The sequence below is a fragment of the Pteropus alecto genome, unplaced genomic scaffold (assembly GCF_000325575.1).
Source record: "Pteropus alecto unplaced genomic scaffold, ASM32557v1 scaffold3, whole genome shotgun sequence".
Classification (NCBI taxonomy): Eukaryota; Metazoa; Chordata; class Mammalia; order Chiroptera; family Pteropodidae; genus Pteropus; species Pteropus alecto.
This window is the reverse complement of record NW_006442484.1, coordinates 59,810,585-59,837,515: the sequence shown is the minus strand read 5'-3', so window position 1 is coordinate 59,837,515 and position 26,931 is coordinate 59,810,585. Positions and strand designations below refer to the sequence as shown.

Genomic DNA, 26,931 nt, shown 5'->3' with positions numbered 1-26,931 from the left:
TTTAATACTTTTAAAAATTGAGGTATAAGTTACATATTCAATTCCTTCCCCCCTGACCTCCCACTTTGGATGTAGAGTTCTATGAGTTTTGACAAAAATACATACCATGTAACCAATAACCACTATCAAACTCTAGAACTATTTCACCCCTAAAATTTCCTCAGGTCCCTCACTCATAGACAACCAGTGATCTGCTTTCTGTTCCCACAGTAAGCCTTTTCCAGAACATCATATAAATGGAATCGTATAGTATGTAGCCATTTGAGTCTACAGTTTTTCACTTATAATGTGTGTGTATGATTCACCCATGCCAGTTTATATCAGAAAAATCATTGCTTTTTACTGCTAAGCAATATTTCATAGTTGAACTATAGTTTTTTTCCCCATTCTTCAGCTAAAGGACATTTAGGTTGTTTCAAGTTTTTGGCAATTGTGAATAAAGCCACTGTACACATTTATAAATAGGTTTTTGTGTCAACCTGTTTTCATTTCTATTGTGTAGATACCTGTAAGTGGGATTTTTGGGTCATTTCTAACCTCTTATAAGAATACTGCATTCCCACAAGCAATTTATGAGAGGTCTGGTTGTTCCACACCTTTTCCGACCCATGACAAATCTAGCACCTGAAATCTCATCTGTTTATCTGTATAACTTCAGTGAAATACCTGCTCAAGTCTTTTGCCCAATTTTTTTGTTGAGTTGTTTTCTTATTGAGAGGTCTTTAAATATCCAGTCTAATATCAGATATATATTTTTCAAATATTTTTTCCCCTGAGTCTGTGGCTTGTCTTTTCATTAGTGTCTTTTGTGTAGTTTTCATTTTTATGAAGTCCACTTTACTATTTTCTTCCTTAATGGATCATTCTTTTGGTATAGTATCTAAAAACAATTTGCCTAACCCAAGAACACCGATTTTTCTTCCAGAAGTCTTATATTTAAAAATTTTTCATTTAAATCAATGATTAATTTTGAATTAATGTTTGTCTATGGTGCAAGTTTGTTTGCAAGTGGGTATCCATTTATTGCAGAAACATTTATTGAAAAAACTGTTTCCTCTACATGGAATTTCCTTTGTATTTCGTTGAAAATAAGTTGCCATATATGTGAGGACTCTACACTGCTTCACTGATTTATTATGTGAATGCATGTTCACATTTTTTGTTTTTCAATTTATAGAAGGAAACCAAAACATTTGGAGAAAAACTAAAAATCACTGGTCGATCAATAAATGCCAACTAAAACAACAAAGAAATATCATTTTAAACCTATTAAATTGGCAAAAATTAGAAAATCAGTTAATGTCAAATGTTGGCAAGGATGTGGAAACACAGAAACTTTCAGGTATTGCTGGTGAGAGATTATAGTAGTGTGGCCATTTTGGATAGAGATATGGCACTTCTCAGGCATGTATAACCTAGGACCCATCAATTCTGTTCCTGGGTATGTATATACCCCAAAAAATATTCTCACAAGCGTCCACGAGCAGCTAGTCTACAAATGTTCAACACACCATTATCTATGGTGATGGGAGGCTAAAGACCATGCAGTGTGTCCAGTACTGGTTGCTGAATACGTAAAATGTGGTGAATGAACACCTCTGAGTGTTGCGCAGAAGCAACATATTAAATTAACTCATGGTAACCCGAATGGAGTTTAAAAGCAATGGTTAGTAACGTAAGGTAAGAAAAAGAATAAGATTCAACATAATATTGCTTACATAAATTAAAAACACACAATATAAACAACATGCATTTTTAGGAGCATATAACAAAAACCATACAATAAAGAGATTGATAACTCTTCATATCTGCCATCAGCCACTTTTTATGTTTTAACTTCTCTAAAATCTTGATGTATTGATTATAACTGAAGAAGTCTTAGATTTGATGAAATCTGGTAAAATTTTAAAGGTTATATTACCTAATTCATGTGGTAGTTCATGACAGAAGACGGCTATAGAAGTACTGATTCCTCCTGTCAATCCAGCACTGAAAGCTGCTCCTGAGATGGGGTGGAAAAAAAATCAAGTTACATTTACTGACCTTCTGTTTTTCCATTTTCATTAATGAAGGTGCCATTTCTTCTACGTATCTAAATTAATTTCATAATATATGAGTGACTCGCTTATCTTACACACTTTAGTTTTTGAACATATAGTAAGGTACAACAGGTGTTGACAACCAGAGAAAAGAAAGAGCTACTCAATGAAAGAAGTAGTACCTATGGAATTAAATTCTCTATTTGTATAGCCTTCTAACTCACTAATAACTTGGGAGTAGTAATGGTTTTCAGTGTTTTAACCTCTGAGTGGTAGTCTGATGTTCAGTTTTAAGACATTAAGTCTATGATTGCACTTGCTCTCTCATATTAATATTTATAGATATTTAAATGGCAATTATCCTTATCCAAACTTTTCTGGGTCTAGAGTATAAATGGTACAAAGTATTATTTGTTTGATGGTTTTGAGGACTGAGATCAGAGGTATAAATGCATCTAATTTGACTAGTAAAATTATTTATTCTTTAACACTGACAGCCACTGTAGATTCAAAAATATGGTTTCTCCTTTCTCAAAGAAATCAATGGCTACTTCTGAGTGATTATTTAATAGAGCCTGAATCTCAAAGAAAATTATATATTGATCGTATTTATTGTTCTAAACTGGCAATATTAGTTTACATTAGTAAGATTCTAATATAATACATTTGAAGCTGGTATACCATTTTTCTTAATATAAAAATTTTATTTACCTTTTAAAGATATAAAAAAATTATTAAATCCAATATTAAAAATAATTTGTCTTCATTTGGGGATGTGCAAATATATTTAAAAATATAATGTTATCGTAGCTTTTTCAATATGGTGACAATGTCTTGAAAAAGTAATCAAGTTATTAAAGAAGTATATTATAGGCATTTGTTTACATGTTCAAAGAAAAACCCACTAAAATTATACCTTTTGTCCCCAAATATACTTATCAAAAACATTAACATATAGCCTTTGGAAAAACTAAATAACAGGAGTATTATATAATAGCATATTTAAGATCCAAACTTTAATCTTATTATAGTTCAGAAGATTGGTACTAAAATAGTGGAAGGAGGAAAATGGTCTTAAAAGACAACAAATTATAAACCAAGCTTCCAGTTCACTTACCAATGGCTAACCCATCACTGAAGTTGTGGATGCCATCCCCCATGATTACCATCCAAGCTATATTAGCTATTCCTGTTTCTTTCACATCTGATCCAGAATGACAGGGACCATGTGAATGATGAGAATGTCTGTGGTGCCACTGGTGATTATGTTTCCTCAGCACAGTCTTACTCTCATCATGGTGGTTGTGCGTAGCAGCATGGAGGTCATGCTCGTGAATGGTGTGCAACCCATCACTATGAGAATGGTCCATGATTTTCTCCTCTTCTACGTAAAGATAATTTTTAGGAGGGGATTCTTGTTGGCCTTCTAAATCTGTCAGTTCAGTTTCATTAAGTCGATCTTCAGAAACAACCGAGTCATCAGTTCCTATATTTATAATAGCAAAGGATATGATTTATCAGAGTTAATGAACGCATATTTCCTAATTTAAATTCAGGCAGAATAGCAGTGTGATTAACATTTCTTAAGTGAATGTCTTTTAAAATTCACTAAATAAGTATATAAAAACAAATAAAAAAAATAAATATGCACAAGCACACACACAAAACAAACTGGGGTTCTGAGAATCCAAAAGATGTTCCACATAAGGGAGCGAAGTGAAAGAAAGAGCAAGCAAAGGATAAAAATTGGCAAGCATGAAGATATTATGCAACTTAAAGAGTACATCATGAACAGCTGATGAAAATCAAAGAGTGAAAAGTTACTGTAGCATTTACAGGATAACAAAACAAACCCCAAATTTTTCAGAAAAAGAACCACCCTTCAAATTTACTCACTCTAATCAACAAGTAATAACAAATGTTGGAGAGGATACGGAGAAAAAGGAGCCCTCATACGCTGCTAGGGGGACTGCAAATTGGTACAGCCACTATGGGAAACAGTATGGAGGTTCCTTAAAAAACTAGAATTAATCTACCATATGATCCAGCAATCCCACTGCTAGGTATTTACCCCAAAGACTTGAAAACTCATATCCAAAAAGATATTTGCACACTGATGTTCATAGCAGCATTATTCACAGTGGCCAGGACATGGAAGCAATCAAGGTATCCTACGATAGATGATTGGCTAAAGAAGCTGTGGCACACATATACAATGTAATATTACTCAGCCATAAGAGGATATGAAAAACTGCCATTTGCGACATGGATGGACCTCAAGATAATCATGCTAACCGAAATAAGCCAGACTGAAAAAGTTGAAAATCACATGGTATCACTTATATGTGGGATATAAACCTAAAAGCAACAAATGAACAGAACAAACAGAGACTTAGGGACACAGACAATGGATTAGTGGTTACCAGAGAGTAGCGGGTGGGGGAGGAGGGGAAAGATATACGGGGTAAGGGGGTCAAATATGGGACTTGGGGGAGGGTTGAAGTGGGTAAAGGGGATCAAATATATGGTAGCTAAAGGAAACTGGACTTTGGGTGGTAATCACACCCAAAGAATATATAGATGTCAGACTATAATGTATACCTGAAAATTATATAATTGTATGAACCAATGTTATCCCAATAAAATTAATTTAAAAAAAAATTTACTCACTCTAAACTTCTCTTATGATTTAAGAAAACAAAGACAAAACTTAACTTGTATCCTTCAATGCTCCACCTATCTGACAATGATACTCAGATCATTACTAGAATGTTCAGAAACTCATATATAAGTGACAACAACATCTAATAAGAACTTTTTTTAAAAAAAAAATGAAGTTGGCCTATTACCCAGTTTTCAAAAGTTACATATTATGTGACAAAGATTCTAACACTTCCCAAATTGTATTTTAAGGCAGAGTCTATAGTTAGGGTCTAGGTGGCCCCTTTTCTACAGAAAATCATTGGTATATTGAGTGGAAACACAAGTTCAAACAGAAAGGGGAAAAACTCGGTTAAAAAATGTTTTATGTTTTCATGGAAATTGTAAGCTACCTTATATCTATTAGGCAACAGAATAGATTGATGGATGTGCAGAAATTTTAAGACATGGACCATTCTCCTTTAAGTACATGGGCTGATTACCGTTTTTTCCCATTTGAAACCAATCACATGTGGAGGGCACAAAAATTTTGCTCTGCCACTTACAAAGCCTTTTTGTTTGTTTCGTTCTTTGTTTTTTTGTAAAGTAAAAGTACAATATGTTTTTTTGCCTAGTAATATAATTAATTGGTTCCACATTCCAGTATAAATAAGGCTAAAATGAACAAAAACAACCTAACAAAACCACAATTAAGACACACTGACATTTAAGGAAATAGAAGTTAGAAACTAAAGTTTAGAGAACCCATAAAGACAAGAAATTTCAAACAGACAAAGGTTAGAAGCAATATTTCAATTTTTATGTTTTAAAAGTTTCTCTTGAGATCTGCTGTCTACCGGCAAGAGGCTTGAGCTGAAGCCAGTCAGCATCTGGTGTATTATTTAGCTTATGATCTGAAAGCTTCCTTCCAATAGTTGATTCTTCTGTGCTCTGCTTCATAAACCACTTCTGTTTCCCCTAAAAATACAAAATCTGGAATTAATATTAAATCTGTGGTCACAGTTAGCAACAATATTCACTTATTAACACCTGAGGATAAATGGTGGTGACTTTATACATAAATGATTTAGTAAAGGAGGGACATTTTTTAAGTTAATTGAGGGGTCTAACCAGATGAAAAATCCAACTATGTTTATATGTTGTTTTTTTCTGAACACTCAACTAAAGAAAGGTTCAATTTATCTACTTCAAAGTTAAGAATAGTGTACACAATACTATATTACTATATGCAACCCAAATTGAATGTGAGATATATGTAATCTCTCTTACCTGATAGTGTGTGGGAATAGGGAGTTTCAAAAAACTACAGTTTATTCTTTTGAATTTTATTTTGTGATTAATGTAATCTCACATTTCCCTACTTATGGCATAACTGACAGAGTCAAACGAGTTAAAATCCCAAATGTGCAGTTTACTTCTATAAGACTTGGACAAGTTTATTAAACATATTTAATGTAAGAATACCTACCTATAAAATGAAAATGATAGCTTCTTATGAAGATTAAATGAGGTGATGTATGAAAATGACCATAACTGATGCTTAGTTTTGCAATAAAGTTTTCTTTCTCATCTAATCTATCCTCAATTACTCATAAATCTTATTGTATTTATTTATAATAAATCCTATGTATTATTATTGTATTTCACTGTTTTGGTTGAATTTTCCTCTTATTTCTTCATAGTCTGCTTTCTTCTTTTATCATTGTAACATTAACAACTCTTCCAACTTAAATTTCTACTTCTAATACTTAAATTTCGACTTCTAATCTATATTATTTAAGTATGTTAGGACAGTGTGAACATAAAAAGCAGTGTTCTCTTGGAGATGCTTACTGACTGGTAGATCATTTTCTTGCTGGTTTTGCTTACAGGTTGTGAACTGTTTTCTGACGTTTAAGTGTTCTAACTATTGCATAAGTAAGCATGTTACGGCGAGCTGAGAATGTGGTAAAGTCTCCAGAGATGGTTACCATCAATTCCTTTTTTACCCTATGTGAACATTCTTCTCCAATGATAAGGAGGTAAAGTCTGTTCCCCTGACCCTGAATTCCGATTAGTCTTTTGACTTGCTTTCACCAAAAGAGAGCAACAGAAGTGATGATGCTCTTGCCAGTTCCTGAACTAGTCTGAAAGAAGCATGGCACCATTTGCTTTTGCTCAGGAAAGCTAGTCACTATGCTATGAAGAAGCTCAGTTTAACCTTTGAAGAGAGGCCATGTGTAGAAATACCAAGATATACACATAGAGTGAAGCATTCTTGGACCTTCCAGCCTTGCCCTGCCCAGACCAACCCAGGCCAGCTGAGTTTGGATGTAGTACAGTGAGTGACTCTAGCTTATGCCAAATGAAGCAAAAGAACAACCCAGCTGAATTAACTTCTTGACAGAATTAAGAGAAATAATAAAGTGTTGTTATAAACCATTAAGTTTTGGGTTGTTCTGTTTTATAGCACTAGATAACAGAAACTGGGGAAACAGAAAATGTTCAAAAGAAAATTATATGGAGACATCCTAAAAAGAAGAAAGAACAGTTATGAGTTAATAGAGAAGGGGAAAAAAGAGGAAGGAGGAGGTGGCAACAACAGTACAAATGTCAATAAGAAGGACACCGAAAGTAAAGAATAAAATGTGACCACCAGCTGAAATTTCATTTAGTTGCTTTGATTCTGATTGTCCACTTTCCTAAAATTTGTCAAATCATTACCCTCAAAGCTTCAGTCTTGCTGAAACCAGTCAGTATCTGCTGTATTATTTAATTTAGGCTCTGAAAGCTTCTTTCCAATAGTTGATTCTTCTATCAGATGGTCAAATATCTGTTCTATTCAAGTATCACTAATCCTCTTTCTTAAAAAAATACCTAGATTACTTATTGTCCTATTTATCATAAAGGAGATGCACTGATTTATCTGCCCAGATTCCTTTCTTTGATATACTTGAAAAATTCCTTACTATCAGATTTAGAATACTCCTCCGCCAAAAGTATTCTCTTCAGTTTACATCTCACAATTACAAATTTACAAAAAAGCTGCCATGTTTTGGGGACTGTGTTCTCCTACATTAGTTTGCTTTATAAAAATAATTTTATTTAAGTTTGCCAGTAAATTTAGGTTTAAAAATGAGATTAAGATTAAAATATAAAAACAGAAAATTTATTTTGCACTCTCTTGAAGATATTTATCTGTAAATTATATAGTCCCTAATATTTTGTATGTATATATTAAATACTTAATATTGCTGCTTCAATGTTAGTAGGTGTACACAACTGAATAAAATTAGGTTTTCGCAGTAATTACAAAACTTCTTAATATATACTTTGCAATATGTAATTTTGTTCTAAATTAGGTACTCACCGGAATGGACTCTAAATTTTTGTATTTCTTATATCTAATCAAATATCAAGTCTTCTTACTGATTCTTTCATTTTAATAATTCTCTTAATTACTTTTTCCCCATTCCTTTTGCCATGACTCTAGTTAAGTCCTTATTAGCTCTCTTTTAAATTATTTTGCAGTAATCTTCACTGACTCTTTTCCCTCCAGCCACATTTACCTCCACTATATGCTATTCTTCATTCATTCACATGACCATCCACACAACCCTTCAAAAACCAAATGCTGTTAAATCTCTTTCACTTTTCTCTAAGTCGATCCTTCCCAATTCCTTTTATCATTTCTCAGATAATTCTTCACTGTGCACACCATTTTGATCGCCCCTCCTTTGAAGGCAATTAAATATGGTGTCCTGACTAAAATATGGCAATTAAAATTAAATGCACTATTTGGAATATGATATAAAAATAAAAATGAGTAGGATTTATTTCTCATAGATTTAGATAGCAACTGGAAATCATGAGGAATGAGTCATAGTTTCACAGCTAGTTTGTGGTTGAACAAGAATTAGAATCACTCCCCATGAATCCCAGTTCAGAGCTCTGTTATAAACCATTTATTTTGTCTCAAGGAGATATATACAAAACATATACACATACAAACAAAACATATACATAAAAATAGCATAAAAGTTGTATCATAAAAGTAGACTATATATTATAATCATGACTACGCAGTGCTCTTGTGGGAAAAGATTTTTTTTTCTTTTTTGAATATTTGTAATTAACTAACAAAATGTAAAAATTTTCTACTTTTTTAGCATTAATGTAATGGCTAGGTGTATAGCTAGGGGAGAGAAAAAACAATCAGGGATATTTTTTATAAACTTTATAAATGTCTAACCAATGTACTGTAAACTTGAAACTAATAATTTAAAATATTTTTTTCTATTATTTTGTAGAAAGCTTCCTAAAAAGTATTCTCTAGATTTATTTAAATAGAATATACTGATGATAATCAGTATTAGTATCACAAACATGTTAGTGAAATATAGTCAAGGTAGTGCTTTAAAGACAGATGTGAACCAATGTAAACAGAGAGGGGTATAATCATCGTAAATAGTAGTGACCCTGAATTTACTTTCCTGGAGAAAAATTTTTTTGGAATATTTGCCTTATTCTCAAAAATGTGACAGGAAACAGAGATAGTTCATGACAAGCAGGGTATTTAATCAACAGTCTAGGCATCACCTTCCAAGTGGTCCATCACTCGAGATGAATTACCATTTCCTTCATTTCATTGTATTTTCTCCTGCAAAGCCCCTTGAATCTAAATTCTTCTTACTCTAGTACTTTTACTATTGACAAGACATTTCTGATAAAGAAATCTGTGTGTAAATATTTTCATTAAAAGATGTGACAATAAAAGCCACTTATACCTGAAAATATGACCTAAGAAGACTGATGACTTGCTTCTATTTATACATTTTTGCATTTTTATAAGCATAAATTGGCTTTTTCTAGCCTATTTAAGTCAATTGCATAAGATATGATACAAATGAACTGAGACTAAGACTGCTACATCTTGATTATAAATGCCAAAATAAATGTAATGATAAGAAATGGCAAAGATCAAAGTCATTTTTCCTATGAAGATAATCTATTAAAAGATAGAGATTAAACATACAACAACACTATAATTAAGTAAAGCATATGTCCAGAAAATGGTTTTTGTTTTGAGTTTTATATCTCAGAAAATGAAATTAAAAAAAAAAAAATACTTACTCTTTGCTGTTTGTAGTGCTTAAACATTCTAATGCAGTGTTCAATGATAAATAATAAGTAAATGCCTCCTAGGGCAACAAGTCCTTTCAACACAGCATCATATTCTTCCAAAAACTTCTCAGATTCATGTCCATGAGAATGCCCGTGCCCATGTGCATGCTGATGACTGTGATCATGTCCACCCTGAGACTATTAACAAGAGCAAAGAACACTTCTAAACAAGTAATTAAAATGTTATTTAAAATTTTGAAATTATAATCTTCTAGAGGACACAGAAAAAAATACAATTTTTAAAGTGCTCTCCTAAATATTACCTCACTTAAATATAAGTAATCTTCCACTTCATTTTGCTATATTCAGTGGCCTGGAAAGTACTAACTTTCATGGTAACTCTAACACAAAGACCCTTACAAAACCAAATGCCTATAGGAGTTAAGATTCATACTATAGTGACACAACCAAGACAGCAGTAAAATAATAATGAGTCCTTTGTAATTTGAAGTGAACATGACCCAAATAAATGCTTAATAGTAAAAATAAAACAAACTAATTCATCAGCAGATGATCTCTTGTGAATCCCTATAATCTAACATTTTCTTAAACTGATTATATTTTGATAATATTTTTCTCTTATAAATTATTTCAAAGTGATGAGATGCTACCTCTACATAAACCGTGGAATATTAGTCAGTGTATACTGAAAAAAACATGTGCTTAATTTTCTAACATTTTAAAGCTTTAGCAAAAATAAATGTATATACAGAAATAGTTATTTTTTAATTGTGAAATGTACACATCACTATTAATATTAGAAAACTTAAACATTAGAAAACTATTCTTAAGTATTTTTCTTCCTTATAACATGTACCTGTATTCTTTCCCTTTTTGCTAGTGGTCAACAGAAGAGGTTTCTATACCTCTCAAAGGAGATAAGACCATTCAAAAAGGTAATAACTTTACTTAATTAACATTGCTCTCACTTTAACTTATTAGGCCCAGTTCAGAAACAGATTGTTGCTATTCCTGATGGCTAATAGAAAAGGCAAACAAAGGGTGAAAATAAAGAGGAAAATAATAATGTATAATGAATCAAGTTAAACATATTCATATTCACAGTTTTAAGATTCACTAATTAATTTTTTTTTAAAAAGCAATGTCATACATTATTCTAGATATTAGATCTGGAATACTCAACCAACAATACAGAAGGGGAGAAGAGTTACACACAACACACAAATACAATTCTGTCCCCTAAATGCCCAAGAAGGATGGTGGTGAGAACATAAAAAAAATATTCAAAACTGTAATTTTACATTTGGAAAAGAAAAAGTCCCACTATTTTCATAATATGAAGTAAAAATAATAACACTGGATCAAATACTCTTAATTGGAGACAGATTTTAAAAGGTATTATTAAGGCACTAACAGTGTAAGTTTATGGTATCAGTGGAGAGTCCCCAAATGGAAGAAAACAAGTGGTAAGCCAGGTGAAAAGATAAATGGCCCCATGTATAAAAAGCTAAATGTGTATAACAGTTAACTGAGTAGGTCTGCCTATTCCTGATCAAATAAAGATGCCTATGGAACACTGGCTCTAAGTACAATCATTATAAGATTCTTTATACGTTTCTTCTAAAGGCTTTCTTGATATACCATAGAGATAAAAAGGTCTATTACTATTGATTTTTTAAGACTTTATTTTCAGAATAGCCAATAGAGCAAATGAAAAAAAAAAAAAGCTTTATTGAGGTATAACTGAACTATAAATTTTAAGATATTTAATTTGTACATAGTAGTGATTTGACATGTATACACTGTGATGGGTGAACATAAAACTGATAGTACCAGTTTTTCTTGCTATTTTAAAACCTAATCATTCAATTTATTTCAAAAACATTGCTATTAAAACTGTGCAAAAAAAATTCTTTCATCCTATAAGCAAACAAAACAGCATAAATTCTATATTGGTATGCTACAGCTTGCTAATAATGAAAGACCATTTAGCTTAAATATTTTTAACTTTTTAAAATTTAAAAGGATTTCTTACATGGGGCAGGAGATGAAGAAGGGCGTCTCCACTCATTGTTCCAACAGCTAGAGCGACAAGGAATGTGAGAAGGAATTTGAAGCATCCTTGGTTAATGATGGGAACCAAGATTACGCCAAGCAAGGAAAGCAGGCTAATGACAGTGATAGAAATGATACCACAAATCCATGCTGTTGGAAAGAAATTAATAGTCAACATTAGTATGACAATATAAATCAAAAAGTGCCACAGAAGAATAAACATAAGATAAATGAGTCATGGAAAATAGATTATTTTACCTAGACTATGCTTTTTAAGAAACTTTATTTTGGCACTACTGTGTTTAAAAACAAAATCAAACCAGTAACCTGAATACTTAAAAGAAGAATTAAGAAACTCTAAGTTATATATAGTATCTTTAGTGGCCCACCTTAGAAACAGGGGCTTAAAATGACCTAAGACTGTGATTCACTCTTAATATCTAGACTGTAAATAAAATCATAACAATGTCTAAAGGCAGAGCCATCGCAATAAAACTGTTCAGAGAATTATAAAACTTTCTTGTGAACATTAGAGGAAGCCAAGTATCCAACACACTGTAACCTCTACACATCTTTCTAATACAAAATTTAAGAAAATATATCAACCCAAAATGGAAATATATTCATGAGACACAAAAAAGCCTTATTACTAGTAGCCTTATTGTATTTCATTTCTTAATTTTACAAAGAATAATTTTAGTTCCCTTGCTATCATCTCTCCTCCACATCCAGTTTCAAACTGTCTTTCCTCTAATTTGGCTTTCTGTACAATTTACTACTTTTTAAAAATCTCACTATATAATAATAACAGGATTAGAACACAAGAGAAATGTTTTCACAATATAATTTGTGAGAAACACAGGTGTGAAGGGGCGGAGGGATGCTGCGAACATTTCTTTATCTAGGTTATTCACAAGCAGATAAGGTATCAGAATAAATGACAGTGGTTCAGGAAGTTGGACATTTTAATTTAAAATGTGAATTACTTTCTATTAATGGCCCACAATGAAACAGAAATGTTAAGTTTAAAAGTTCTGCGTATTTTAATATTTAACCATAGAAAATTTTATTGAATAATAATTTTGTAAAGGTTTTAATTTAAAATATTTTCTAATCAAATCTACAGCACTATAAGTCTGCTAAAGATTTTATGTTAAATCTTATGATAGAGAACTATGGAAAATGCATTTCTTCATAAAGATAATGTATAATTATCAAAGACAAAGAGAAGGATAAGTAAAGAAATGAAACTCTAATTGGCCCACTAAATGCTCAATAATGGCTCAATATATTTATGTTTATCCTTTGGACATTTTAATCACAGTACCCAGTAACAATACTAAGGCTAATTCTCATTAGCTAAATTAGCTCATGGAATTAAAATAGGTCATCTATTATTTACTAATGGGAGTTCTGTGGTTTATCCTATCTAATGGATAATTACTATGACATAAATATGGGGAATCTAAAAGGCCAAAAAAGGAGATCAAAATAGAGTTTGGATTCAGTGGCTTTAATCCTTGCAAGGATTTGGGGGCGAGGAAGGGACAGGAACTCAATTCCTGAGGAACCAGGGTCAAGGAAAGACTCATTATAAAAGGCAACATCCTGGTTAGTGGAAATAAAGGATAAGAGGAAGATTCCCCAATTACTGTTGGGACTATGAGGCACAGAGAACTGAGATCAAAAACCTTATTCTAGAAAGAAAAATATAAGTTCAAATAAGGTTTACAGGTTGACTTAATGATAATCAAGTTACTTGGTTTGCTTGTCTCTCATGCACAGGCAAGAACAATAAAATCAGTGGGAGAGGCTGAGGAAATAGGTTGGAGAAAAGTGGCATAGGGGCATAGGTATACACGAAGTCAGGAAGCCAATTAAGTTACTGGCCAACTAAACCAACAAAGGTTTGTCAAAACTATCGCAGCTCTAGCTCCAATCATACTAGTGGGGAAAAAAAAAAAAGATGAAAGGTACTTATAATAACTAAATGTGACAAATTGAGGCTGGTAACAAAAACATTAAGCTGGAGATAAAATGTCTCATATTAATACATAACTTTCCCTTTCCAAATATATTTTTCCTTAGTTTGGCAATAATCCAATCTAGAAGCAATTCATCTCAAAACGATCAATCTAAAAGTAAACCATATTGAGGATTTAAAGAAGTACGGCACTAAATTACTTGGAAAAGTCAGTAATTCATATTCTAAAATACTATGTAGTATAAAAAACTAACTTATATACTCACTAATGTAAATATATGTGGACAGGGATTGCCAAAACAAATTTAATAACTTTGTAATTTTTAGAAATGTTCATTAATCAGAATTATTTTAGCCAACAATACACTGGAATTAGTCAACCAAAATAACTAATAAACGTATTTTATTCCTATGTCTCATTGTCTATGAAAATTCATTTAAACAGATTAAGATACTAAATTAAAATCCATATTTGCAAAAACCTAGTTATGTAAACCTTGTTAACCAATTCTTTTTTCTAGGGTTATATTGTATTCTACATTGAGGAATATATAGTCACTAATTTCTGGATTTGCCTATTAAGACATTTCTAAATCTTAATATAGAGAGAATACCATTAATTTGATACAGTAGATAATAAGATGATTAATGACTTATATGATATAATTTAAAAAGCTAACAAAATATTAACTTTAGAAATATTTTTAAATTGAAGCTTATTACATATGAAATTTAAGACTCTATTGAACTATATATATATACATACTTATAAGCATATTTATAAAATCTAATCATTAAAGAGTTGGAAGAAAAAGTGATTCTATTCCCTAGTCATAAAAATTATGTCTGAAAATGAACACTATGTTAAGGAAATATTTCCTTTTCTAAAATTCTCATCATATTAACTTCTGGCTTAGGGTGTCTTGAATGTGAAGAAAAGTTCAAGAGTCTCTGAATCCATAAACATTTTGCAAATGTCCTGAGATTATTTACAGTCTCAAAGGGCTTTTTGCCAATTAGCCAAAAATCAAGCTATCAAATAACAAATCAGCCAAAATCGAGTTCAGTGAAAATCAGTTTGCTAATATGCTAACAGGAAAGCTAATATTTCACAAATGAAGATCAATCATTGGCAGATTGAAACACTAAATTAGCAAATGCTTACACATATAGTTGGGAGATGGTTTGTGTGTGAAAGGGTATGAGTTCATGTCTGAACAAATAGGTACATGTTATATACTACAAACTACCAGGTACAATTTTTTATGTTTTATTTCTTATTTCAGCTCTGATAATTACATCTCTTTCTCATCTACTTGGGAAAGCAAATCTGTGAACTATGAAAAGAAATGCTTGAAAGAGAGAAGCCCACTTTATTAGAAAATCTTTGACATTTGTGATATTTGACATATGAAACTCAAGAAAAACAAGAAAATATCATGAGCCCACAAAGGAGAAAATCTTACATAAATCAATCCCGGGTCATAGCATTGCCTGAATTCAAGGGCACCATTCAAATTTGTATCTTTGAAAGAGTGCCACTTACTTAGAATACAGTGTCAATGGTACCACTTGGAGCTGTTCAACAAAATAGTATTACATTGATCTTGAACAGCCGCCTTTCCAAAACGAGTTGGTACATGCATACATACATACAAGTACATACATTTAAAAAAAAAAAACCAAAAAACAAATGTTTCTGGATTTATTGGTTAAATAGTAAAATGACTGTCAAATTGGTTACTGAGCAACAACACAAAGCTACAAATGAGATATAAACTCTGCTCTTAGATTAAAATAAAATAATCTGTATATGATTTGAATATCTTTACTTTGAGTTTTCCCAATTTTCCAACTACAGGAAATATTGTATATTTACTAGTAAATATTGCTATCTTCAAAAGATTTTAAATTTGATTTTTAAAATTAAGTTCTGGGGCTAATGAGGATCCTATAACTTCCAATAACACTTTTGTACATAAAACAGAGGTCACAAATGGGATGATTATAATGTAGTTTAATTAATCTTCCATGTATACATTACCATAATTGACAGAGTTGGAAATTATAAAGAATATTTTCAATGATGCTAATTATTCTGCCCTTTTAAAAAGACAATTTTTAAAATTCCTTGCTTACTAACAGCTATTTAAACCAGCAATATACTATCATTATATTTTATACCCAGAAAGGACTTTAATAATGTACACTAGTATTTCTCAAACTGTGCTCATCTAATTCTATGAGATAGATAGGTGGTACGCCAAGGGAAGTGAGGGGAGAATTTAATAGTCAAAAAGATTTGGTAATGCTGGGTTAAACAAGTTTCTTCAAAACTTCTAACAGTTTAATAAGCAATGTGAATCTCTGCAAGGGTAACACAATATGCAGTACTCCTCTAACTGACTTGATTACAGAACCTATCAGTGTATTTCGATGACAGGGTATTCTGTAGAACACAATTTGGATAATGTTAATGTAGACCAAAGTCCTTCTACTTTATAGACTTGCATACTGAGGCACAGAAATGATAAATGTTAAATAATATCTCTTGACACCTACTAGAATGACTACAAAAATGAAAAATAGATGTTAGCAACAATGTGGAGCCTGGAATCCTCATACACTGCTGATGGAAATGTAAAATGGTACAGCTACAGTCAAACAGGTTTAATAGTTCCTTAAAAAGCTAAAACAGAATTACCATATAACCCAGGAATTGCACTTATATACTGAAAAGAATGAAAACCAGAGACTCAGATACTTCTAAGCCTGTGTTCATTACAGCAGTACTCACAGGAGCAAAAAGGTGGAAATAACCCATGCCTATTAATGAATGAATGGATGAACATATGGTGGTATAGATATGCAATGGAATATTATTCAGCCACAAAAAGGAATGAAGTTCTGATACATGCTACAATATAAATGGACCTTAAAAACATGCTGAGTGAAATAAACCAGATAGAAAAACAAATGCTGTGTAATTCCATTTATATGAACTATCTAGAATAGTCAAATTCATAAAGACAAAAGGAAGATTAGAGGTTGCCAGGGGCTGGGAGTAAAGGGAAATAAGGAATTATTATATAATGCTTATAGTTTCTATTTGGTATGATAAAACAAATTTAATAATATGATGGGTGCAGAACATTGTAAATGTAATAAATGCCACCCATTTGTATACGTTAATGGTTAAAATGGCGAATTTTATGATAAATATATTTTACCATAATAAAAAAGTTAAACAGCTAACTAAAATAGCAAAGTCAAAACTAAACTCAAAGTCCTGTCCCAATCCACTGTTTTCTCCATTAAATCATATTATTTTTAGAGAAATTTTGGCCAAGTGATTTATCATTTATGTATTTACCTCATAAAAGGTTCTATAAGAAAAATAACTACAATTAAACACAAAATTAAGAAGAAATACTAATTTTACTAATCCAAATGGCAATCGATCTTTCAAAATTTGAGCTAATTAGGATAGAGGGAATTTTGGGAAAGAGACAAAAGGTTACTACAAAACAAACTTGTAACTACATAAAATTATCAAAATACATTTATATTTATTCCAATGTTACCTAAAAATACATGTAAGAGTAAGGTTAATTAATTTAAAGTATGTATGTCCCATCTAACAAATTATTGCTTATTTTTGCCAGCGCTAAAAATAAGGGGTAAAGAGCTAGATTTCCCATTTCAGATAAATTCCCATTTTAGAAAATTTCCATATATTTTCCAAAAATTGCAACTATTCCATCACAACTGTTTCATGAACAAAACAGTCCTAAGTGTATGTTGTTATAGATACATGTTTTCTTATACTGATTGTTAATTTAAAAATTAATAATTTGGGGTGGCTCCATAGTGTAGTGGTTAGCACATCTGCTTTACACGCAGAAGGTCCTGGGTTCGTGCCCCAGTGGAGCCACGGTCCACAGCCTGGGTGCGCCAGGCCCTGGGGTGCCAGGCCCCGGGTGCATGCAATGAGCACATGGGAAGAGACGCCCCGCCTTCAGAGATTCAGTTCTTAAAGGGAGACGGCAACATCCGTAGGTCAGGGGTGGGGGGAGTGGAGGAATTAATTAAAGAGGAGAAAAAATAAAAATAATAATAATTTTAGCTTTCTGGCACTAAAAATTTAATTAAGTCATTCTCCTAATTTGTAAATCTTCAAGTATTATTCTTTTGACCTATGAGAAATAGTTGTTTTGAATTTAATGTAGTTGAAATGCTTTCCCGTGCCAATATTTTTAGAATTAATAATATTTACATAAGCTTAAATAAACTATCATAATTTCTTAGGTGTAGAAAAAAGCAATTCAGATAATAAAATTCTTCTGATTTCTAAGCAAATTATTGTGCTTTTTCAATCACAATTTGGTATAAAGCAAAAAAACAAAACAAAATAATAAAAACAGAAACCGAAGAATGAAACAACAGAAGGCATCTTTCTTTTATAAAACTTAAACTAACAACGTGCAAACTATTAAATACAACTAGAAAATGTTTTCTTTATTTGTACCCAAGATAACAAATGCAATAATAAAAAAAAAAAAAACTAAATGTCTAAAACAAGCTTCACTTATTCTGCAAATTAGGTCACTTAAAACGTTAAAGGTCTTCAAGCTTAGTTATTCACCAATTCCCTTTCTCATTATCTAGAGAGAAAATGCTTTCTTTTAAAAAGAAGCGCTCATCTGTGGAAACTTTCTAATTAACTTGGTTGGAAGCTTGTGCAAGATGGCAGTTTTCTACACTGTTTCAGCATTTTAATTGGCAGAAATGCTCAGAGACCTATTCACAAACCCCCTTGGTAATTAAGCTAGGGTCAACTCTATGTCTAAATGAGCCAATCTTGTGAAACAAATGATTTCTATCATACCCAGTACATAGCATATTTGGTTTACAGCAGCCTTTGAACAGTTAATGAGGTAGTAGCTGTGTCACTATGGGAGATTTATATAGAACAAGTTAACCTTTCTTAGTGGAGTAGCAGTCATTGAAAATAATTTCTAACAGGGCATTCTCTATAACAATTAATATTTATTAGGACATAATTAATTCGATCTTCATTACTGACAATGCTGATAACCACCTGCAAACACCTAATCGATATTCACTATTAGTAATGTATTTGTCTTCAAAGCAACTACAATATCCTCTGAGGCTTTTCAGATTGAATAAACTGTAATTTTCAACAGTCATGCATCTGTCAACAGCTTCATTAAAATATATAATGTCAATATTATAATACAGACAACTCTAAGTCATAATCCACAGTTGATGTGAAAAGTAGAATTTTTTTTAGAAGTCTTACAAATGAGATTATTAATTTTAACTCTAGTTATGACAGTCTCATCAGTCTCCATTTTTCCCTGTAAAGAACAAATGTAATTTTATCTTTAATTAAATTAAATCATATCAGACCCAGCTACCCCTTCTCTCCTGTCACAGTGAGAATTTATAAGCACCTGAGAGAGACCGTGGCTCTAGAGGTGTTTACTCATCTACAAAATATCAGTGAACAGGAAGTCATGAAAGGGGACATGTTTTATTTATCCAAAGATCAGAGTTCAAATCTATGGTATGGACTCACTTTCTCGGCCTTTACTGATCATACCAGACTGAATCCAACCTGTCTATCTAGACAATTTTTTAACTTTTTTATTTTTACTGAATAATCTATACTTACAGCAATACTTACTTATACCAATATTTACCTCTAAATCACTTTCCTGTCTATGTCTGCATTATCTGTTAAAACATTAAGTATAAATAAACATAACTCTCTTTATCTCCCTGTCACATTCTAGCAAAGCATACTAAGAACCTTTTTAGCAGGAAGCAGTGGGACACAGCATAGGTTAAGAGCATGGTAGCAATTATAGGCTTTAGGTGGAGAATATTCTAGCTCCTATCAGGCTCTGCTACCTGGCAATTTGTGACCTTGGGACAGTTATTTAACTTCTCAAAACCTCCTTTCCTCAGCAAACTAAAGTAAATAAAAGTGTCTATTCTCACGAGTTTAACAAATTAAATTAAATATTTTTAAAGAAGTGTTCAGAATAGGACATGGAAAAGTTTTAATAAATACAGGCTATTGTAATTAATTTATCTATTCTAAAGCTTCCTATTGCAAAGAAATTAACCAAGAATAGGTAGGTACCTAAGAGACTTACTTTGTTATGTATTGAGAGCATTTCCTTTTATGTGTACTCTTTCAAGCTTTAAGGAATATTGCAATCCCAAATAAAACTCTTATATACTGAAATGTGATATTCTTAAACATGTCTATCTTATTACTACACTAAATTTTAAAATTATTTTGCCCTTTGCATTTTTTATCAGACTTGTTTTTAGCCCATATTCACACATATCAGTTTAGTCATTTTAATGACTATGCAATAGAACCACTATGTTTTGAGAATTTCAACCAGTATTGTGTTCATCATGATTTCGCACTTGATGAAATTAATGAAAATCCCACTCCTTCTGAGAATACTATATTATCTAAGTACACTAGACTGACTGATAAATTCATAAGAATCTTTAAAGACTCATTTTCAACAAGTGTCCTGGACTATAACGGAAAGCTTATAGGCTAATAATAAGCAATTAATTCATTCGATCAATATGAGTGCTTACTGTTTGCTCAAAGTACCCTTTATCTTAGGCACTAAGGATGCTGAGATGAAAGACCCAGTCACTTCCTTTAAGTAACTAAAATCCAACAAAAACAAATAACTAATCCAATTATTAAGATCCCCCAAGCTCTGTACTATGATGGTGTCAAGAAAGGAAACTTAATTAATCCTAGGATGATCAGTAAATTATCCCAGAGTGGCTAATCCCTGAGCTGAATCTTTGAGGTATCATAGTAGTCAGTCAAGTAGAGTGGGTTAGAATGTGAAAAGGCAAAGAGGAATGAGGGAGAAAGAGTATAATCTATTATCAGGAGTTTGTTATGGTTACAGCTAAGAAGAAAGAAATGAATAGTAGGGGATAAGAGTGGAAAGATAGGTATGCAGGGATTATATTCTGGAAAGCCTGATTGGCCAACTAAAGGACTTTGAACTTTGAACAGTATAACATAAAGCAGTTTTCTAAAGTATATGAGGAAAAAAAATATAACTAGCACATCGCATCAAATCCATGTTCTCAGATATTGCTTATAATATAAAAAATTATAAAGAGAAATATTAGAGGTCTAATAACAAATATTAAATAGTGTAAATACATATGGCAACAATCAAAGATGATACCAGAATTAACTAAATTTGGAAAATAACAGCAGAATGATTAATTGCCCAGAGGATATATCAGACAAACCTTAGAGTTGATGGGCTCTATCATTTGTTTAGGTCAGGAAATTTTGGGCGGGTTACTAAATTTTTCTATACCCCCAGCTTCCTTATCTTTAAAAACAAGAATCATATAATAGCTCCCTCATGTAATAATTTAATAGATTATTGTTAAAATTTAGTGAAAAGAAAAAACTCATGTAAAATACTTATCACATGGATAGCAAAAGTGTTAAATTTCTTAGTCTTGAATACTAGTATGAAACACTTGCTAACTCTGAGATCTTGGCAAAGTTATTAGGATAACATCCTCAGAGAGCTGTTTTGAGGAGTAAATGAGTTTAGTTTAGAATAGTGCCTGCAATTCGTGGTTGTTAACATAAAAAATAAAAAATGTTAGCTATCACTGAAAAGAAAAAACTCTGTCAGAGAATCCTCTTTGCATTTTACAAAGATAAATCTAACTTAAGTGCTAAGAATGACCTACAAGGGGGACAAGAACAGAGTCAGAAAAGGTTATGAATTTATTTCAACAATTCAATAGAGATCCAAGGACCTGAATTAAAGTTATGAAAGTCAAGAGTTAGAAGACATTTAAGAGAAGATTCAATTGGACCTGACAATTGATTACACAAAGGAAAAAAGAAACAAAACAAAAACATAAGACAAAAAAGTCAAAAGTTTTCAGATATTATCAAAAGCATGGATGTTAATGTCATTTGGGATTCAACAAGAGGTTACAAACTGTGTGTGGAGTAAGGTTTGGAAATATTAAGTGCAAAGTACCTGCAAACACCAAAGTGGAGCTATTTAGCCAACTAGATGTGAAAAAAAGAGCCTTAAAAAAAACGTTTTAAAACAGTTAGGTTTTACTTTGGTTGAAGTTCTCTAGAAGTGCCCATGATAAAGTTCATATACCAAACACTGGCATTTCTGAGACATTTCAAGAGCTGAACTACAATGGCTACCCTTTTTACTTCCTCAAAAACTTACAACCTTAGCTTTCCAAGAGAGGCTTTCAATCCTGCTAAATGTTAAGCAATTAGAACATCAAATAAGTATAGAGGACCCACTAAATATTTGCCCATCAAGGAGGATCCCTTTATCACAAACCTGTATTCCTTGTGTAATCTAGTTTCCTATCAAGACATTCTTCCATAATGCCAGAAAAGATGAGTAAACTGTATTGTGCCTCCTTTCTTCCCCCAATCTTTTTTAAACACACATATCTAAATCTTATTAAAACATATTGAAAGACACCAAAAGGAAGGCAATAATTTATAATTACTTTCTAATTCAACTACATTAAAAAAAAGTACAGAAAACTATTTTGAGGAGAAAAAATTTAAATCTTTCTTACCTGATGCCCCTATATTTGCCTCATCTTCAGGAACCATGTTTTTATCCTTAGTTAAATCTTCAACTAAAAGTTTGTCAAAATGCTCAATACAAAGTCTGCTGTCAATTTGATATAACAAAGCAGGGCACAGGTACGTAAAAAGATCAGGTGAGATCGGAGAGTTGGCACCATGACCATAGTATTTTAACAACTGAGTGACGTTCAAACACTGCAAGGAAATTGATTTTAAAAATTAAGTAAAAGAGAATTAAGAAAATTATGCAGAAGAAGAAATTACTGTATAATAAAAATATTCTAAATATATTGAAAAATAATATGCAATACTCAGATATCTACTACAAACAAAGCTTTTTGGATAGGAATTCATAATAGGGATACATTCAATTTATCACCCAAGACTTTTATGAATTTTAATCATTTCTCCACTCTAATACCTGAAAGGTAATATCTTTCTGCTATCAACAAGAGTGACTCGCAACTATATTCTCAAGATTCTTAAGGAATGAAGAGAAAAATCACCTCCCTAGTCAAAATGCATTTATCAATTACTCAATATTCTTACTTGTAAAACTGTTAAACAGAATACTTTAATAACTTTATATTAAAATATAGCATAATGGACATTTTCATTGCCTAAGGTACTCCAAAAGAGTATTATACTGGGGAATTCTAGCTCAATGCTAAAACTGGAAGATGAAAAAACGGCAGCTATATCCACTGGTACTTTAAGCACAAACCAAAAGAAAGCAGACAACACATAAGCAAACAATTTTGAACCCATCATATAGTAAAAACAAATATCTAAAATTAAGACAAAAAGATGGTACTGCCTCTTTTTCACACATGTCCACTCATGTTGCATGCTTGTTTATTGACTTGTTGCCTCATTATATGATGTTATTTATGTATAAAATACAATATCAGAACATACATACATACAAAATTATTATTCTTCTCAGATCTTAAGATGAGGTACTACCCTATATCCAATGCATAAACATTTCTAAAATCCTGAGAAAATTCTTAATATGCATCAGACCTACAAGGATACAAAATAATGGGTCTGATAATGGGTCTGATAACCCCACAAGTTTGATACAAAACATAAACATTAATGATAATGTCCAGTTATAATCTTAAAAAATTCTAAGGTTATTATTCATTGTAACAAATGAATATATTCCTTTAAAAGTACACTAAGATTTTTAAATGTTTTTTTTTTTTTTAAATTAGTGTTTATAACTGCTAAAAACCAAATATCTAATGATTTATCCAGGGAAGAAACAAAAATATTTACTCAGATGCAAAACATACTTCAATAATAGAGACATAAACAGCAAAGGATCAGGTTATTTTCCACATTAGATGGTGCTGCTTTTTATACATATGAACAAATTCAACAATATTTTCTAAATTTAGTGATAAAAATTAGAACAAAGGTGTTGATACATCATTAATGAAACAAAAATAAATGTGTTTAAGGTAAATGGTCAAAAATTAAGAAGGAACCAATCAAATGCATTCAAAAAAGCATGACAATTCAGAAGAAAAACATAATCACCTCATTACTGTTGGAATTGTCTACTATTATATCTTTTTGCATTCACTCAATTTGTCAAGGGCACGAGAAAAGACTATCGTGAGCAAGGAGGCCCTATCACAAAGTGACACAGAGAAAATAAATCTACCACATGTGCAAAATACCTGATTTGGATTTATAATAATGACAGGGAACTATTATTCCATAGTTAATAGAGCAAGTTAATAATTATGAAAAAGAAGCTGTCAAGTCACTTCCCAAGAGGAAAGAATAAACAAAAAAGGCTTTAATTTACAAATATCTGGAAACCAGCTAAGAGTAAGTAAGAACATGAAAACTAACTTAGGGAGTCAAAAAAAAAAAGTCATAAGCCAACAACAACAACAAAAAAAGTCACAAGACTGAAAATAAGGGATATATTTTCTAACCTTTACACACTTAGATTTGAAGAACCCAAATTTGAGAATGACCAATGCAAATGAAAATCCAGATATAAATCTTCAATCTGATTTTAATTCCTTAATGTATTTATTTTGGGGAACATTACCTAGTAACAGTTTAAATATGATTTGACTATTCCACTGTTACTTCTCTTTTAACCTAAAATGCTCCACAATTATCTGAGAATTATGGAGCAACTATCTTTTTATACTTACCTCATGCTGACGGTCATCTTCATTATGGTCTTTGTGACTTGCAGTTGAATAAATTGCACTTTTTTTAACATGTGGTGCTTCTCGCTTTCTAGTATGTCGAAGTTCACCTTCATTATCAGGATCAAGATCTTGGTGTCCATGACCAGGATCATGACCATTATGTTCTGGAAGACGTACATGAGAATGACCTGGGTTATGTACACGATCAGGTTTGTGGACCCGATTATGCTCATACTGTTCACCCTGATCATGGTTAGGGGGAAAACCTGGTGTAATGACCTCAGAATTTTCATTACTCTTCTTCCCTTTTCTCTTCCTCTTTCCTTTCGGTAGCTTACTTTCAGATTGTTCCTGTGTTTTATTGGTCTCTGTTGAAGGTTCATGGCTGGGCTCCCCACGCTCACTGTGAGTAATGGAATCATTAGAAAAATGGCGAGTAGTGTTATGATCAAGGTGATGATGCAAACAATGGTGGTGACATAAGCGATGATTATGGTCATGCATATGTTTATCATCAGATTTGACAGGTACTTCAATTGTCTCTTTCTCTGGATCACATTTATGGTTTCTTTTTGTTGATGCACTGGTCACAGTTTGATTTTCTGAATTTAAGTGATTATGGGAATGCTGGTGGTTATGAGAGTGAAAATGCTTTCCCTCTTGAACTGCCAAAATATCTAAGTGAGAAACATGATCGTGGCCAAGATCCTCATGATTAATCTCAACTACTTTTATTTCTCCAAGGCCCAAGTTTGTTAAAAGTTTCTCCAGACCAAAAAAGGATAATCTTCCATTTTCACCATAACGGTCAAAAAGTTTTTCAATATAATATTTTTTTTCATTTTCAGCATCCAGCACTGAAAATTTGCTTGACTCCGACTCTGCCATTCCACGATGGTGTCTGTGATGCTCTTCAGGACCATGGTCATGGTCTTCATGGCAATGGTTGCAATGATGAAAAATAAATGTCAGCAAACAAATGAGGCAAAATTTTGTGTGCATATGTACCTTCATTTCTATTTTTCCTAAAGGGATTTAAAAGAGAGGCAAGCATAAGTGTATACTTAGGCACATTCAAAATAATTATAAACTTTCCAGCAGTTGCTAATCCACTAGACAAACATTTTACCCCATTTCTTTCATGGCTATGAATCATTCTTTCCCTTTCCAGTTCCCTAAAAAATGGCTCCTTTTAATTTATTGAAATAGTGGACAGAACTTTGAATTAATACGAACTGCTCAAGACTCATGTACAAGACTACTCTGACTCCCTTTAAGCAGGACACATAAGAGTCTATAAATTTATACAGGAAATTGTTGGCTTCCTTCCTATCTGGTCCTTTACAAAAAAGTTTGCTGATCCCTGATCTTGAGGTCCTGGTCAGTGCAATAAGATGAAATAAAATGATAAAATGTATAAAAATCAGAAAGAAATGAAATTGTCATTACTCACAAATGGCAGGATTGGGTATGTAGAAAATCCAAAAGAGTATCTAAAAATTAATATGTTTATTTAGTCAAGTTGCTGGATATGACAATAACCTAAAATCAACTATATTACTATATACCAGCAATAATTAGAAAATAAAATTAGAAAACAGTATCATTTAGAATAGCCAATAGCTAGGAATAAATCTAACAAGAAATATGCAAGGCCTTTACATTTAAAAAAAAACTCATATTATGAAAAGACCTAAATAAATGAATGACTATATCATGCTTATGATTGGATGAGATACAGATCCAATGTGATCTCAATCAAAATCCCAGAAGTAACTTTGTGGGAATTAATGAGGCATTTTTAATATTTATGTGGAATAGAAAGGGCCAAGAAAGGCCAAGACACTCTTGAAGGACAAGACAGAAGGAATTACTCTACCAGTTACTAAAGACAAAGTGGTGGTGGTATAAAAACAAACATACCAAAGAAACAAAACAGAGTTGAAAAAATAGGAAAGGATTCTCTATTCCTTGGTGCTTAGTCAACTAGATTTCTACATAGGAGAAAAACTAAATAAAACTTGGCTCCAATCTTCATACTGTAAAAATCAATTACAGATGGACTGTAAACCTAAGTCTAAAATAATAAATGTTAAAATAGAAAATGTCCCCAAACTGTGCTGTCCAACATGGCAGCCACTAGCCATGTGTGGCTACTTAAATTTAAACTAACTAAAATAAAATTAAAAATTCAGCTTCTTAGTC

General features: G+C 31.9%; 1 protein-coding gene and 1 non-coding gene across 3 annotated transcripts in view; one reads left to right on the top strand and one right to left on the bottom strand.

Moving 5' to 3' along the window:
• SLC39A10 (solute carrier family 39 member 10) overlaps positions 1-26,931 on the bottom strand; it is a 48,166-nt gene that overhangs the window by 9,817 nt on the left and 11,418 nt on the right. For both annotated transcript variants that reach the window (XM_006921301.2, XM_006921300.3), the window contains exons 2-8: positions 24,727-25,751; positions 22,531-22,738; positions 11,860-12,029; positions 9,813-10,001; positions 5,537-5,657; positions 3,157-3,525; positions 1,922-2,002 (exon numbers count right to left, since the gene is read on the bottom strand). In XM_006921301.2, coding sequence (XP_006921363.1) covers positions 1,922-2,002; positions 3,157-3,525; positions 5,537-5,657; positions 9,813-10,001; positions 11,860-12,029; positions 22,531-22,738; positions 24,727-25,740 — 2,152 coding nt within the window. In that variant the 5' untranslated portion in view covers positions 25,741-25,751. The remainder of the gene's footprint in view (positions 1-1,921; positions 2,003-3,156; positions 3,526-5,536; positions 5,658-9,812; positions 10,002-11,859; positions 12,030-22,530; positions 22,739-24,726; positions 25,752-26,931) is intronic.
• TRNAV-UAC lies at positions 17,725-17,797 on the top strand. Its single transcript has one exon. It is a non-coding gene; the product is annotated as a tRNA-Val (tRNA).